We start from the raw sequence: 17,363 nt of genomic DNA, 5'->3' as shown, positions 1-17,363 counted from the left end.
CTGTCTTTCTCCACTTAACAGCTTATTGCTGGGAAACTACTGGGCGCAGTTCGTTCAAAAGTTGATACACTAACTTGATAATAGATCCGATTGATCGTATTAAAACTTCATAATGTTACCTGGGACCTAAATGCGAAATAAACCACAAAAACGACTTGGCCGTAGGAGGAGTTCACACCGGCGGGGCAACACGCAGCCATTGACCTGATAGAACAGCCGAACGCGTCACACAAAAATACGTCATGACAAAGTTACACGCAAAGCGAAAGAGACTTTGACGTCATTTACTTTTGTTCGGAATTTTCCGTCTGTTCCTAGCTTGTCAGTGAAGACCTGACGTGAGTAAGCTTACCCAAAACGTCTTTGTTCTCTATTCTCATTGCAGCTGTGAAATAATCAGTCTTGTGTCTCGGTCGTGTAGGTACACAGTTTGCTTCTGCAATCATTGTGTTCGTGTTGATGACGGCTTCATAAGACAAAATAATAAGCGAATCTATCGCGAGGAAGACGTTTATATTTTTTGTGTGCATTTTTCTGAAGAATAAACTGCATGTGGTTAATTTCATCCGTGTAATGCTTGTCGAAACGAGCCATAAGGCTTTAGAATAAAAGATTTCACGCATTGCTTGGCCATCTGATCACAGATGAGGTCGCAGTTTGTAGGTTGAATCTATGAATCGGCCAGAGATAGATCTGCATTTCTGGTCAGAAACCAACATTCACACCACAGACATTCCAAACATTTATATTTATTGAGCGAGCTCGGGTCCAGCGCGAGCGTTTTTATATTTAGTCAAGTTTTGACTAAATATTTTAACATCGAGGGGGAATCGAAACGAGGGTCGTGGTGTATGTGTGTGTGTCTGTGTGTCTGTGTGTCTGTGTGTCTGTGTGTGTGTGTGTGTGTAGAGCGATTCAGACTAAACTACTGGACCGATCTTTATGAAATTTGACATGAGAGTTCCTGGGTATGAAATCCCCAGACGTTTTTTTCATTTTTTTGATAAATGTCTTTGATGACGTCATATCCGGCTTTTCGTGAAAGTTGAGGCGGCACTGTCACGCCCTCATTTTTCAACCAAATTGGTTGAAATTTTGGTCAAGTAATCTTCGATGAAGCCCGGACTTCGGTATTGCATTTCAGCTTGGTGGCTTAAAAATTAATTAATGACTTTGGTCATTAAAAATCTGAAAATTGTAAAAAAAAATAAAAATTTATAAAACGATCCAAATTTACGTTTATCTTATTCTCCATCATTTTTTGATTCCAAAAACATATAAATATGTTATATTTGGATTAAAAACAAGCTCTGAAAATTAAATATATAAAAATTATTATCAAATTTTTTTTTTCGAAATCAATTTAAAAACACTTTCATCTTATTCCTTGTTGGTTCCTGATTCCAAAAACATATAGATATAATATGTTTGGATTAAAAACACGCTCAGAAAGTTAAAACGAAGAGAGGTACAGAAAAGCGTGCTATCCTTCTCAGCGCAACGAATACCCCGCTCTTCTTGTCAATTCCACGGGCACTGCCTTTGCCACGGGCGGTGGAGTGACGATGCTACGAGTATACGGTCTTGCTGCGTTGCGTTGCGTTCAGTTTCATTCTGTGAGTTCGACAGCTACTTGACTAAATATTGTATTTTCGCTTTACGCGACTTGTTTATATTGTTATGTTTAATTGATTGCATTTTCCTCTCTCTTCCTAATCTTTCTTTCTCTGCATTTACTTTTTCTTTATTTTTTCCTGTCTTTTCTTTCTTCTCGTTTTCCCCAATTATTGTCGTCGTCGTCGTCTTCTCCTCCTCCTCCTCCTCCTCCTCCTCCTTCTTCTTCTTCTTCTTCTTCTTCTTCTTCTTCTTCTTCTTCTTCTTCTTCTTCTTCTTCTTCTTTTTCTTCTTCTTCCTCTTCTTCTTCTTCTGCTCCTCCTTCTCCTCCTCCTCCTTCTCCTCCTCCTCCTTCTCCTCAACATCATCATCATTATCATCCTTCTCCTCTTCCTCCTCCTCCTCAACATCATCATCATCATCATCATCATCATCATTCTCCTCTTCCTCCTCCTCCTCGACTCCTCTTCTTCCTGTCTCACGTCAATGGGTCGTGGAAGGTCAGGCCAGGTGATCGATACGGAGCAGTGTTGTGTCTGACTGAAATACTCTCGCCGTAACGATCCGAGTCGGACTTGGTGAGACACGCCTGTCTGTCGAAGTCTCTTTGTGTCTTTAGTGGGGTTGTTGTGCGGTTGTCCTACTGTATTTCCTTATGGTGTGTGTGTGTGTGTGTGTGTGTGTCTGTGTGTGTGTGTGTGTGTGTGTGTATGTGTGTGTGTGTGTCTGTGTGTGTGGGTGTGTTTCTTTAAGTGGCATTTTTTCAATGTTGATTGTAGATGATTTATTGTGCGTTGTTTATCTATCCGCATGGTATTGTCCATTAGCGGCTAATGTGTTTGTAAGTTTATTGTTACGTTATTTTGCAAGCCTATATGTATTTGATGTTATGTTTAATAGTATTTTCTATTCATAGTTAATATGTAAAGCGCGGAGAGCATAGATACTGTGGTTCGAGCTATATAAGCTGTTATTATTATTATTATTATTATTTGTGTATTAGAGCTTTACCACCATAGTCTGGCTGTCTGCCTGTGTGTATGTGTCTGCCTGGCTGTGTCTGTGTCTATGCCCGTGTTAGTGCTCGCGTGTACCCGCATGATGTTCGTGCGAGTTTGCATTTTCCTTTGAGCATTTCGTGATAGCAGGGTTTTGTGTCGTCATTCGCACACGTAATAGCATCATCATGTACACGAATAACACAAGACTGCGTGAATAGTGATCCAGTCTCTAAACGCCAACAGTTTAAAGGTAGCATCCTTTCCGTGTAAATCATGATGTGCGCCGCCACAGGTCTGTACATACCATCCTTGTAATTGGACACCTACCAGAAATTAAAATCCTAGAGTCTCCCGAAAGCGGCGTATGGCTGCCCAAATGGCGGGGTAAAAACGGTCATACACGTAAACATTCACTGGTGCATAAAACACGAGTGTACTTGGGAGTTTCAGCCCAATAACGCAGAATAGGAAGAAGAAATGCTAGCTGCTTTTCGTGCAGACTGAGATGTGTGTGGGTTTTTGTTGTGTTTTTGACATTTAGTCAAGTTTTGACTAAATGTTTTAACATAGAGGGGGGAATCGAGACGAGGGTCGTGGTGTATGTGTGTCTGTCTGTCTGTCTGTCTGTCTGTGTGTGTGTGTAGAGCGATTCAGACTAAACTACTGGGCCGATCTTTATGAAATTTGACATGAGAGTTCCTGGGTATGATATCCCCGGACGTTTTTTTTCATTTTTTCGATAAATACCTTTGATGACGTCATATCCGGCTTTTTGTAAAAGTTGAGGCGGCACTGTCACACCCTCATTTTTCAATCAAATTGATTGAAATTTTGACAAAGCAATTTTCGACGAAGCCCGGGGTCTGGTATTGCATTTCAGTTTGGTGGCTTAAAAACTAATGAGTGAGTTTGGTCATTAAAAATCGGAAATTTGTAATATATACATAGGTTATATTTGGATTAAAAACAAGCTCTGAAAATTAAAAATATAAAAATTATGATCAAAATTAAATTTCCGAAATCGTTTTAAAAACTATTTCATCTTATTTCTTGTCGGTTCCTGATTCCAAAAACATATAGATATGATATGTTTGGATTAAAAACACGCTCAGAAAGTTAAAACGAAGAGAGGTACAGAAAAGCGTGCTATCCTTCCCAGCGCAACTACTACCCCGCTCTTCTTGTCAATTTCACTGCCTATGCCGTGAGCGGTTGACTGACGATGCTACGAGTATACGGTCTTGCTGCGTTGTATTGCGTTCAGTTTCATTCTGTGAGTTCGACAGCTACTTGACTAAATGTTGTATTTTCGCCTTACGCGACTTGTTTTAATATTATATTTATACCTTTGTGTGCTGAATTAAGTTCGTTTGTAACACATGTGTTAGTCTGCGAAATTACAGTCAAACCTGCCCTTGCGACCACCTTTCGCAAGCGTCCACCTGTCCACAACGACCAGTCCAAGGATCCCTGACGATCTTTTCTTCTATAATATAGTTCACCTTTACATAGCGACCACCTGTCTATATAACGACCCACTTTTGGTTTGTCCCTTGGTTGGTCGTTATAGGGAGATTCTTCTGTAACTCAGCAACCAAAAAACAACTTTGTCGTCAGGCTATAGGAATGAAGCACCTGCGAGTGTTGCCATATTTGATCATTTTGACATGGCATGGGATGGCATGGCAAAGCCCCAGTGATTGTCGCGTGCAACTATTCCGTGTGGGGATTATATACATTACGTTGCATACAGCCAAACTGCTTGGTGTAACAACCACTCCAGGAAGCTTTCTGAGCCGCCGTGTGTTCGTGCAGCAAAACTGCGTGATATAACAAACCCTGTATGAAGGTTTTTGCCGTGTCTGACGTTGCTTCCAAAAACAGCAAATGGAATCACATCGATCAGCATAGTCTGGCTACCTACCGCTTTTGTGGCACGATCATGTATAAAATAATGGTTGCATGCAGCAAAACTGTATAGTGTAAACAACCCCTCTAGGAAGGTTTTTGCCCTGCCTTGAGTAAGTTCCAAATGAATGCTGATAGAATCCCATTGATTACCGAAGAACGTCTGGCTCCCTACCGCTTTCGTGCGCCACAAAGGGTGTGTGCGGACAGCCCTTGTGATAGCCAATCGTCTGGTCGTGACAAATTCAGGACCCCAAACAGAAGAGTGAGGAGGAGGTGGGTTCACGAGGAAAGAATATAAGATCATGCGCCAAACAGGGACCGTGGTTCCAGCGTTTTCCTGGTTACAGCAAAGTGACAGTTATTTGCGACACAGTAGGCGGATTTTGCGACAAAGTACGACAACGGACTTTTCCTGCAAACTGCGACAGCGGACTTTTGGGACAACTACAACAGCGGACTTTTGCTACAAACTGCAACAGAGGACGTTTGCTACAAACTGCAATGGTGGACTTTTGCTACACACTGCAACAGTAAACTTTTGCTACAAGCTGTGACAGCGGATTTCTGCGACACCTACGGCAGCGGACTTTTGCAACAATCATAATTATCAGCGAACTTTTTTTTGCTACTAACTGCGACAGTGGACGTTTGCGACACACTGTGGCAGTGGATTTTGCAGCAGATCTACTGTTTTCTCACTCGAGGCAAGTGACTGTACATGCAACAAGGTATCTAGACATTGAGAGAGAAAAAGACTCTCTTTCTTTTCTTTTCGAAGATAGGGTAAGAGAAGATGTGTTCATACCTGAAGCTTATAAGATATTGTTCTTCACGTGTGTCCCGTCATGTCATCTTCTCTGCAGTTTCTCTAGTGGCTGCTCCGTCTGGCGTCTGGCATTACGGGGTTAGTGCTAGGACTGGTTGGTCCGGTGTCAGAATAATGTGACTGGGTGAGACATGAAGCCTGTGCTGCGACTTCTGTCTTGTGTGTGGCGCACGTTATATGTCAAAGCAGCACCGCCCTGATATGGCCCTTCGTGGTCGGCTGGGCGTTAAGCAAACAAACAAACAAACTCTGCAGTTTCTCTGTGAAGGGCACACTCCTTCCCATGTAAACAGCTTGGCTCGATCCCCATCTCAGATCTGGCCAGGCTTTTACATGGGATAAGACCAACCCTCGACTTGGTCACATACCAAAAATGAACAGTCTTGGTGGTCTTTGTGCATAGTGAGAATTTTTTTTAATATATTAATTTTGTAAAAAAGAAAACCAAGAAGGAGATAAATGTCACAACGATCAAAGTTGAGTGCCTGTCTACGAGTGAAATAATTAACAGTGCTGGTGTCGCAATTCGACGTAACAAAGGGATGGGGAAAAAAACAGTATCACACGTCAACGCCATGTGAGTCAGGCAAGGTGGTTCTTGCCGACAGCTTGCTGCTTTGTGTGTGTGTGTGTGTGTGTGTGTGTGTGTGTGTGTGTGTGTGTGTGTGTGTGTGTGTGTGTGTGTGCCTGTGTGTGTGTGTGTGTGTATGTGTGTGTGTGTGTGTGTGTGTGTGTGTGTGTGTGTGTGTGTGTGTACGAGTATGTGTGTGTGTACGAGTATGTGTGTAAAAACTAGGCCAGGCGTGTCAAATTCGGTGTTTCAAAATAGCAGCGTTATTTCTGTATGGGCTGGCTCGCTCATGAAAGAGATGACAGACCGTGTGACTGACAGACTTTACTCTCTCTCTCTCTCTCTCTCTCTCTCTCTCTCTCTCTCTCTCTCTCTCTCTCTCTCTCTCTCTCTCTCTCTCTCTCTGACTGCATCTCTCTATTTCTCGTTGTGTGTGTGTGTGTGTGTCTCTCTCTCTCTCTCTCTCTCTCTCTCTCTCTCTCTCTCTCTCTCTCTCTCTCTCTCTCTCTCTCTGTCGCTCTAAGTTATATTTCTCGTTGTGTGTGTGTGTCTCTCTCTCTCTCTCTCTCTCTCTCTCTCTCTCTCTCTCTCTCTCTCTCTCTCTCTCTCTCTCTCTCTCTGACTGCACCTCTCTATTTCTCTTTCTCTCTCTCTCTCTAACTCTTTCTCTCTCTCTCTCTAACTCTTTCTCCCTCTTTCTCTCTCTCTCTCTCTCTGACTGCATCTCTCTATTTCTCGTTGTGTGTGTCTCTCTCTCTCTTTCTCTCTCTCTCTCTCTCTCTCTCTCTCTCTCTCTCTCTCTGACTGCACCACTCTCTCTCTCTAACTCTCTCTCTCTCTCTCTCTCTCTCTCTCTCTCTCTCTCTCTCTCTCTCTCTCTCTCGATATTCAATAATTAATAACTGGCTCACGACATATCAAAAACGCATATTTGCGAACAATTACACTTAAAACATGTGCGGACAGACAGACAAACAGACAGGCGGGCGGACAGACAGGCAGAACGACAAACAGACAGACAAAAGAGATTAAGGGTGGTTCATGCGCAGTCACCACGCCTGTCTAGTAATAGTATGTGCTTTACATCCACACCAGCTGGCGTGTCCTATAAGCTAACATATTGATAGTGTCTACTTCCAGCTGTTTAGCTCAATCTACACTCGGCGTGAAAAGAAACGGATTGCTTTGTCTTTGCTGAATACATCTGCTGCTCCCGTACTTTTGACAAATGTTATTAGACACAAGACATAAGATCATTTATTGTCCATACAAATAATTACAATAGATGGAAAAGCGTGGTTCATCTGCTCTTAAAACAACCAAAACAACATATGACAACAACCTTAAAAAAACAAAAAAAGAACAATAAAACATGCGATGTAAGAACACCCAAAGTACTCCAGACAGGCACGTCCGCCGCATCCATACTGCACATACACACACACACCCACACACAAACACACACACACACACACACACACACACACACACACACACACACACACACCCACACACAAACACACACACACACACACACACACACACACACACACACTCGCACGCACACTCTCGCGCACATGAGTTGCTGGTGAGAGATAGTAACCAATGCATCTATCACAATCCTAATCCTTATTTTGGAAGTTCCCAAATCCGAAACAGATTAACTGCTATCATTCCTAATTTAGAATGAAAAACAATTAAGATTAGGATGAGGAAATTTTATTATCGACATTTAATTAGTGACAAAGCAAAACATATACCTAGTTTAAACTGAAAAAAATAGACAGTCGACAAATTGACATTTTTGTAAAATGTTCGGAATTTGGAATAATTTAACATTCCGCAAACCAACCCTTCCTGTTTTGTGTGTTGTTGTTTACTTAATATCTGCAAGTATACAAGTAAATCCGAAACAAGTTTTTTGTTTGCAATTTATTACCCCCACAATTCCAATCACAGTGCTTGTAAAAAGACGTATACCTTTTCAGGTGCCGGGATTTTGAAGTAGTAACTAACACTACTTTTTTATGCAGGGTCGTATATAAATATAGGAATCAAAAAGGTGATACCCAGAGAAAGAAACCTGGGGCCATTGCGCTCTTTTTACTTTCCTGGTTTGGGACAACAAAATACACGGGTTGGTTACACAGGCACACTAAGAGTGTAACTTTCTGTCTCCGATAAGCTTCTATTACTAAAACTTTTGGTCCCAGGTCTTTTTCCTATGCTTCCCCTAAAAAATGGAACTCCCTCCCCGATTTGTTTGTTTGTTTGTTTGTTTTGCTTAACGCCCAGCCGACCACGAAGGGCCATATCAGGGCGGTGCTGCTTTGACATATAACGTGCGCCACACACAAGACAGAAGTCGCAGCACAGGCTTCATGTCTCACCCAGTCACATTATTCTGACACCGGACCAACCAGTCCTAGCACTAACCCCATAATGCCAGACGCCAGGCGGAGCAGCCACTAGATTGCCAATTTTAAAGTCTTAGGTATGACACGGCCGGGGTTCGAACCCACGACCTCCCGATCACGGGGCGGACGCCTTACCACTAGGCCAACCGTGCCGGTCCCCTCCCCGATAACATTCGCCTTTCAAACCGCTTTAAAAACCCACCTGTTCAAACTCTATCTGGAATTATAGACATGCAACTCTCTCCACCTGACCTGTTCAAAGATATGGCTGTACATCATGTATGTTGTGTCACGGTGGCACAATGTGTGTGTGTGTGTGTGTGTGTGTGTGTGTGTGTGTGTGTGTGTGTGTGTGTTTTAAGTTCAGATTTTTCAATGTTCATTGTACATGATTTACTGTGAGTTGTGAATCTATTGCATGGTGCTGTCCATACATAATGTGTGGCTGTAAGTTTATTGTTATGTTATTTTGTCAGAATGTTTATGTATTTGATGTTTAAGTAGTATTGTTTTATTAGAGCGCGGAGAGCATAGTTTACTGTGGTTCGCACTATATATAAGCAATCATGATTATTATTATTATTGTTAATTTTCCTTTGTAGAAGAGCATAAAATATGCGTCTTCCAATAAGCATTTGGTTTCAACAATTTTATTCAAAGCTTTACAAACAAGAAATTCCTCCGAGGTAGGAAAAACACCCCCATCAAAGGGAAATAACCTTCTCAGTTGGTGGCAGTGACTGAGTGAGAATGGTTATTTCCCTTTGACCATGAAGATGTCCCTCTATAAGTCCTTGTATAATCTTAATCCACCAATAACTCCCTAACCGTGTGTTTGACTGGTCCCAATTTTTGTAAGGACCGTCTCAGGAATGTATAGAACCTGTTCACCAAGTTTGGTGACGATCGGTCCGTTCATTCTTGAGATCTATATGCGAACACAAACAAACAAACAAACAAACAAACACATCGAGCGAAACCTATACACACCCCTATACCGGGGGTGTAATAACAATGCCGTGTACTGTCAACCTGATCAATGGAGCAGAATAGCCTACGCTTAGCTTATAAACCGCCAATAAGCATTTACCACAGCCTAAACAATCTCCGTTTCTCGCATACTTTTTGTTTGTTTTGTTTGCTTAACGCCCAGCCGACCACGAAGGGCCATATCAGGGCGGTGCTGCTTTGACATATAACGTGCGCCACACACAAGACAGAAGTCGCAGCACAGGCTTCATGTCTCACCCAGTCACATTATTCTGACACCGGACCAACCAGTCCTAGCACTAACCCCATAATGCCAGACGCCAGGCGGAGCAGCCACTAGATTGCCAATTTTAAAGTCTGAGGTATGACCCGGCCGGGGTTCGAACCCACGAGCTTCCGATCACGGGGCGGACGCCTTACCACTAGGCCAACCGTGCCGGTTTTCTCGCATACTCTTCTGGTTGTTGGGAACACGGCTTGCTAACGGACACAGTAAATGGTTACGTACACATAGTCGGATTTGTTTAGTTTCCTTTGCGGACGAGTATTAACCGTACGTTTTTCGGAAGGTGCACTTATGACAGCCATGTTTGTATCCTTTCCTTACATATTCTCCGGCTAGTTGAAAAAATAACGGTAGCGTATTTACGGACACAGGAAATGACTACATACCCTTAAAGGCTGCCATATTCGTAGCGTTCATTAATTAATTCATATTGTTTACATGTGCCAATAATGTTATAAAACTGTACCTAAGGGGATATAATAACGATTGGCTGTAGCTTTCGAACACAGAAAAAATTATTTCAGTATTGCAAAGTGGTGTTGATAGTGTCGAATGTAAACAGAACAGTCTCAAACGCCATCTTTGGTTTATGAAACGTCACGAAGTGACGTCAACGGTCTAAAAATAGCCCAAGTCCTGGAGAACTGTTGCTAAACAATGCAATAAAGAATTAATTATTTCTCGTAATTGGTAAGGACTTCAAACCTAAAACTTTGCAGGAAGCTTAATTTATACATCCCCGCAACGATGGGAAAAGCCCTGGAAGTAATTAAACTAATTAAATAGGACTATGTCAGCCTTTAATGAGAATTATTGTTCAATTTCCTTTGCAGACGTGAATAAAACATTCGTTTTCCGAAAAGGGCATTTATCAGTCACAGTCATATCACAGCCTTTTCTTGCATATAATTATACTCTCGCATGTTGGCATTACGATAGTAACCTCCATAAAAAAAAAACTTGTTTTGGATATTGAAAAGTTTTTTTAATTGAAGATTTCTGTCACGGGGAGTACGTGACAATCGGTCAAATAACAGTACCCCCAAAAATGAAACCGACTAAAAGTCTCAAAGTAAAGCATGAGTATTCGTGAGTATTCGTACTGTATTGCACCGTGGCCAGCCTGCCTTCAGACACAGACGACAATAAACAGGTTGAATAACATAGTCGTGTCCCAACATATAGCAAATTCTGCCAACGCGTTACTTCAGGTGCATCTATATATATATACGACTTGTGTCTGTCTGTGTGTTTGTGTATCTGTGTGTTTGTGTATTTGTGTATTCGCCATGCACGCCCAAAGTTCTCGATGGATCTGCTTCAAATTTGGTGGGCTTATTCAGAGAGACCCCGGACACAACCTCATCGATGAGATATTTCAACACGTGCTCTCAGCGCGCAGCACTGAACCGATTTTGGTTCCACCTCAGCTATTTTGGTTCCACCTCAGCTACCCGGGCCCCCATACCGACACACCATAGCCGCTACACCACATCACAACGCCAAAGTTCTCGGTGGATCTTTTTCAAATTTGGACACCGTATTCAGCTACACCCCGGACACAATATCATCGATGAGATATTTCAACACGTGCTCTCAGCGCGCAGCGCTGAACAGATTTTTGTTTTTGTGTTCATTTCACCATTATAAGTAACTCTTCCTTATCTTCTCCAGTGTTTGGCGTTTATCTCCCTTCCTTCGTGTGGCTTTCCCGTTCAGTTGTAAGTTACTACACTGCGCTGTCCACTGCGCTGAGCGTCTTCGCATATTCCCGGCGTTCTGTTACTGTTACTATTTTTAGAAGGTCAACGCAGTGTACAGAACGTAAATTGGACCCGTAAATTATCCTCACTGTAAAAGTGCAAAGGTCGAATCAATTTATAGCCACGCGAAAAATACACTGTCATCTATCTCTCTATAGATACGGCTTCTCTGTGTTTTTGTGTGTGTGTGTGTGAGTGTGTGTGTCTCTATGTAAGCAACACCTGTGCATTGTTCAGTTCTGTTTGTGATGTGGTCTGGCGGCTTTTGTGTAATTTTATGTGAAACACTCAAGTCCTTAATGGCTCAAAACCGTAGGACTTTTAATATTAATTTTAACGTAATTTTATGTACTGGCCTTCCTTTGAGAAGCCATAACTTGCTCAGTCCTGTTTGAGTGGAGTTCGCCTCCAAAGGTGATTAACACGGTTACATTCGTCGACAAGGATGGGACTCGATATGGTCAGGAATGGCATTATGGCCACTGAATCATTTTCGTGCTGTTCCCATTCCACGAATCTGGGAGGGACCTAAGCTTGGCGGGTCCATTGTTCGGACCCGGCGAAGCCGGCGTACGGCTCTAAGTACTTCTTTCCGGCGAAGCCGGCTACCCGGCGAAGCGGGTATTCATTCTAGTAGTATATATATATACAACAACTGCACGCGTGTTTTCTGACATAACATACTGCCCTTTTCCTGTAGAGACTACAAGCAATTACAACATTTTCCAAAAGAATAATAAAAAATAATAATGCTATTGTTTAGTTGCTGGGACGGCTTGACAGAGTAGTAGCTGACTTTAAAATGTTAAGAGTCGGATATAAACGGCATGTCAGTCTGACGGTATAAAGCGAGGCATGTATGTGATATTGATTTGATTATGTTCGTTGGTGGTACATAGCCTTTTGGTCGTGGTGTATCCGGGCTGAATTAGATAACTCAGTAAAACTGCGGTGATTGAAAACCCATCTGGAAATACGCCTGGATAATACGCCTGGATAATCTACTGTGATTTTCTTCACACAAGGTTGGTCTTTTATGCTATATTGGAAAGCCTCATGACCTTGAAGCTGCAGAAGTAGTTACGCAATATGCCGTTATCTAGTTTCATCCTTTGCTCGCCGGTGTGTGTGTGTGTGTGTGTGTGTGTGTGTGTGTGTGTGTGTGTGTATGTGTGTGTGTGTGTGTGTGTGTGTGCGTGTGTGTGCGTGCGTGCTAGTGTTCCATACGTGCGTCCGTGCGTGTGTGGTTGTCTGTGGGTTTGATCTGTACCCATCTTTTTGTCTGTACTCGACACGGTCCAATCGCAAACTTTTCTTCTGAACCTCACCCCTGCCAGAGAGAGACAGGAACAGAGAGAGAGAAAGAGAGAGAGAGAGAGAGAGAGAGAGAGAGAGAGAGAGAGAGAGAGAGAGAGAGAGACAGAGAGAGACAGAGAGACAGAAAGAAAGACAGACAGAGGAAGACAAAGAGAGAGAGAGACAGACAGGGACGCACAGAGACAGAGAGACCTTTTGTGGTAGCACTCTTCTTTTTCTCCTCTGCCTTTTTCTGGCTCACTGCAGCCCAATGTTCTAACCCGATGCATGTGAACATGAATGTAAGATCACAGTCGTGTTCGATCATTTGCCACTCAAATCCATGTGGAGAGTCATCGATCGGACCCACTGCTTACAAGACCAACACGGGTCTACTTGCTAAGTGCAGATTGGCTGCTAGTTCTGTCTCCATGTGTTCAGTCCATAGGCACATGTTTGGGGATGTTGGGATGGGGATGTTGGGATGGGGATGTTGGTATGATGGGGATGATGGGGATGTTGGGATGGGGATGTTGGGACGGGGATGTTGGGACGGGGATGTTGGGACGGGGATGTTGGGACGGGGATGTTGGGACGGGGATGTTGGGACGGGGATGTTGGGACGGGGATGTTGGGACGGGGATGTTGGGGCGGGGATGTTGGGACGGGGATGTTGGGACGGGGATGTTGGGACGGGGATGTTGGGACGGGGATGTTGGGACGGGGATGTTGGGACGGGGATGTTGGGAGGGGGATGTTGGGAGGGGGATGTTGGGACGGGGATGTTGGGAGGGGGATGTTGGGACGGGGATGTTGGGACGGGGATGTTGGGAGGGGGATGTTGGGAGGGGGATGTTGGGACGGGGATGTTGGTATGATGGGGATGTTGGTATGATGGGGATGTTGGGATGGGGATGTTGGGATGGGGATGTTGGGATGGGGATGTTGGGACGGGGATGTTGGGACGGGGATGGTTGTCTAACCAGGGCCCCCCAAACTGTGCATCCCTGCGTCCTATACGCACTAGAAGCCGAAAACACGTACTAGAAATTCATGGAGGGGGTCCTGGGACGCACTAAACTTAAAAAGAGCGGGTCCTGGGACGCAGTAAATTTCCATTATCATGCGTACTGCAGATACTCTTTTCAAACAGTAGTCGTCAGCTAAGTCTATAGCGCAAATACCAACGCCAATTTCATGTGGGAGCGACACTACAAAGGAGTCTGTCACACTGTCTGTCATGTTTGAAGCCTATGCAGGATGTAGCTTCGTCCGGCAAAGGTTGGAATGTCCCCCGCCTAGAATGTTCCGATGAAAAATACAACCACTTCCTATTAAACTATGCGTGATCAAAATGTGTTTTAAGTAGGCTTACACCGGGGCTGTGGGGCCACTAGACTCTTGGGACCCTCTAAAACTCCGCTGAGAGGGTCCTTTGACCCCCTAAACATTAAATATGGGGTGGATCTAGATGGGGTGTCCGTGGGGAGCCCTGTCTAAACCCCTAAGGCACAACCCTTCCTGTGTGAACAATTCGGCGCACCATCTTTTCAGATCTCGCCAGGCCGCCTTGACATTGGATAAAGCCCCCTCCCCCCCCCCCCCCCCCCCCCTCTCTCTCGTTGATGTATTAGATCGATGATGGTCTGCACAAATATTGTTCATACCGAGTGTAACTCAGGATTTTGCTTGTTTCATCAGACTGAAAGGGTATTATCTATATATACAGTGTTCCGCAGAATAGTGTTGTCGAGTCTGTTAAAGAGACAGTCCTTCCCTTTAAACGATTCGGCTAACTATCTCAGATCTGGCCGGGGCTTTACAATTTAGTTGTCATAAAGCCGTCTCTCCACCTGGACCCATACCTCTTCTTCTTCGTTCGTGGGCTGAAACTCCCACGTACACTCGTGTTTGTGCACGAGTGGATTTTGACGTGTATGACCGTTTTTACCCTGCCATTTAAGCAGCCATACGCCGCTTTCGGAGGAAGCATGCTGGGTATTTTTGTGTTTCTATAACCCACCGAACTCTGACATGGATTACATGATCTTTTCCGTGCGCACTTGGTCTTGTGCTTGCGTGTACACACGAAGGGGGATAAGCCACTAGCAGGTCTGCACATAAGTTGACCTGGGAGATCGGAAAAATCTCCACACTAAACCCACCAGGCGGCCGCGGCCGGGATTCGAACCCTCGACCTTCGATTAAGAGGCCGACGTCTTACCATTCTCTTTTTTGTTCTCAGCCTACTCTTAAAAACTATTCACATCCTAGTAGACTATAGGCAGGTCTGAGATAGCGAGAACAACAGGTTTTCACGGGCAGGAAAGTGCCTTTAAAGAAATCATAATAAGTGCAGGCCTTTTCGGCCACATGAAAACAAGATTCGTTCAGTCAGCTATTCGGAAACTTGATTACATGTAACAGCGTAGTGTTAAGATACAAATTTACGGGATGCTTACAGAACGGAACATGTAATGCACATACGCAGCTCTGCCGCGGGTGTGCGTTTTGTATGCGGCGTGTGCGTCACAGAGAATGCCAGAGCAGGGACCTATATTTAGATATATATATATATCTAATATAGGTCTATGGCCAGAGTGAGGTGCCAGATCAGATACAGAGTGAATGAGTGCCAGAATGACGTGCCAGACGGTGCCAGATTGACAATGAGTGTGTGTGTGTGTGTGTGTGTGTGTGTGTGTGTGTGTGTGTGTGTGTGTGTGTGTGTGTGTGTGTGTGTGTGTGTGTGTGTGTGTGTGTGTGTGTGTGTGTGTGTTTCAGGCATGCGTGGGTGCATGCATGCGGCGTGCGTGTGTATGTGTGTGCGTGCATATGTGTTTTTGCTTTCGTGCGTGCCGCATATAATTATGAACATTGTTAACTCAATTCTCCCTTCTTATTTGCTGACATTGGTTGCAGACCGCAGACACTGGAAACCACTGAAGACAGCAAAGACGACCCTCGGCAGTCCGCCATTTTGAGATGAACCGCCGCTCCCCACAATCACCAGCAGGCAGTGTTTCTTCTTGTTCTTCTCCCGCGCCCCTCAGCGCTTCCTGGAATCCAAGGGACAGGACATCCCACTCCCCCACCAACAGCTACAACCACGACAACTACGTCGAGCAGGTCGACGACGATTTGTTCGGTTCGGCCGCATGGAGAAAAAAGCGCGGGAAACGAGGTGGGAAAGTAGGTCAAGAAAATAGCGACTGTCATGACGGAAACGCCGCCGCCGGAAGACTCTCGTTCTTCACAGACGTTAGACAGTGGGCGGGAGTGAAGCTGGTGGAACAGCGTGTGTATGAGCTGAGTGATCACGTGTCTGCGGTGAAGAACTGGATTACTATCATGTTTAAACGAAACTTTACGTCGAAGGTGAACATTTCTTCAAACGGGCAAAACGGCGTGGCTGTTCCATCAGCCAACGGCAGCCCCACGACAACGATAATGACGGGCAGCTACGACCTTACAGATGAGGTTCTTGTTCAACAGGTGGGTGAGGTACAATTTAACGCCAGAATGGCAGGTCGAAAGTCTAAATCGAAAGTAAAAATGATAACTAATAAATAAAATTCAACTCAGTTTCATGAGAGTCGAAATGAGTGATAAAACCTATAAATGTGTACTTTTTCTGCTGATCTTGATATCGTGTCAGTCAGACTGACTACGTTAAGGTCTATCATTGCCTGTACGCCTGTGAAGTCAGTGGTGTTTCAAGACCCCTCCCCCCCCCCCCCCCCTCTAACAGCCTCACCAAGTTAAAATCAGGTTGCAGGGGTATTAGAGCACGTTCTACGTCATCCTTATATATGACGCACTAAAGGCTATATCGACGTCAGTGCAATGAGTTCAGGGTCGTACGGGCCACGGTTTATATTTTGAACACATTTAAGGCCTAAACAACCCGTAGTGGGCAGAATATACCTGCGCAATTTCAGTGGCACAGACGACGGACGGCCTATTATTTATGCCGCGATAGGGATTATGACGAGTACTTGGCCTATTAATTCCTTTCATGCAACGTGTAGCGGGCTAGGATAAGCTGCAGTGCGTCGTCGGTCCTGCTGAAGTTACATATGTGAGCGGAGCCCCTAACCAACTAAGAAATAATGATGCACTTTCTGCACAGGCCTGAGAAACTAAAACCCAGGTGCACATCTGCGGCTCCTAGGCGGCAGTGTGCATGCATAATATCTCGTCCTTGCCTTTTGCCGTCTCTGAGGTATGGCGACTACACACACACACACACACACACACACACACACACACACACACACACACACACACACACACACACACACACACACACACACACACTTACATCCATTCTTATATACCTGTATAGTAGGTACACTTTCTGCACAGGCCCGCCTGGTAGTGGGGAGTTACATCTACCACCGTCTGAGCGGCAAGGGCCTGATGACAAAGCGTGTGGAGGTGTCGCCGTACCACAGCGTGCTGGCAGAGGAGGTGTTCTGCGCGGGTCAGGAGCTGGAGAGGCTCTACCCTCGCACCTACACTGACGTGTCCAGGTCTGTGTGCTGTGGCAGTCGATATCCTCATGCCCTCATCCTCCTTCTTCTTCTTCTTGTGTGTGTGACTTGAGGCGAGGAAGCTTTGAGTGTATACTGCTAGTTTTAGTGAATGTATTTTTAATAGCTTATGCTGTCCAGTGTTGTTTTCAA

The 17,363-nt window shown here is 44.5% G+C and overlaps 1 protein-coding gene across 2 annotated transcripts in view; it reads left to right on the top strand.

Annotated features, from left to right (window-relative positions):
- The window catches only part of LOC138945950 (uncharacterized), a 37,124-nt gene that overhangs the window by 13,069 nt on the left and 6,692 nt on the right, over positions 1-17,363 (top strand). Inside the window, exons 1-3 of one of the 2 annotated variants that reach the window (XM_070317489.1) lie at positions 12,142-12,404; positions 15,598-16,170; positions 17,044-17,210. In XM_070317489.1, coding sequence (XP_070173590.1) covers positions 15,661-16,170; positions 17,044-17,210 — 677 coding nt within the window. In that variant the 5' untranslated portion in view covers positions 12,142-12,404; positions 15,598-15,660. Of the gene's footprint in view, positions 1-12,141; positions 12,405-15,597; positions 16,171-17,043; positions 17,211-17,363 lie in introns of those variants that run through there. The other variant, XM_070317488.1, reaches the window with a different exon arrangement.

The sequence above is a fragment of the Littorina saxatilis genome, linkage group LG13 (genome assembly GCF_037325665.1).
Source record: "Littorina saxatilis isolate snail1 linkage group LG13, US_GU_Lsax_2.0, whole genome shotgun sequence".
NCBI lineage: Eukaryota > Metazoa > Mollusca > Gastropoda > Littorinimorpha > Littorinidae > Littorina > Littorina saxatilis.
The sequence above is the reverse complement of the archived record's forward strand: the minus strand, read 5'-3'. Positions and strand labels throughout refer to the sequence as shown.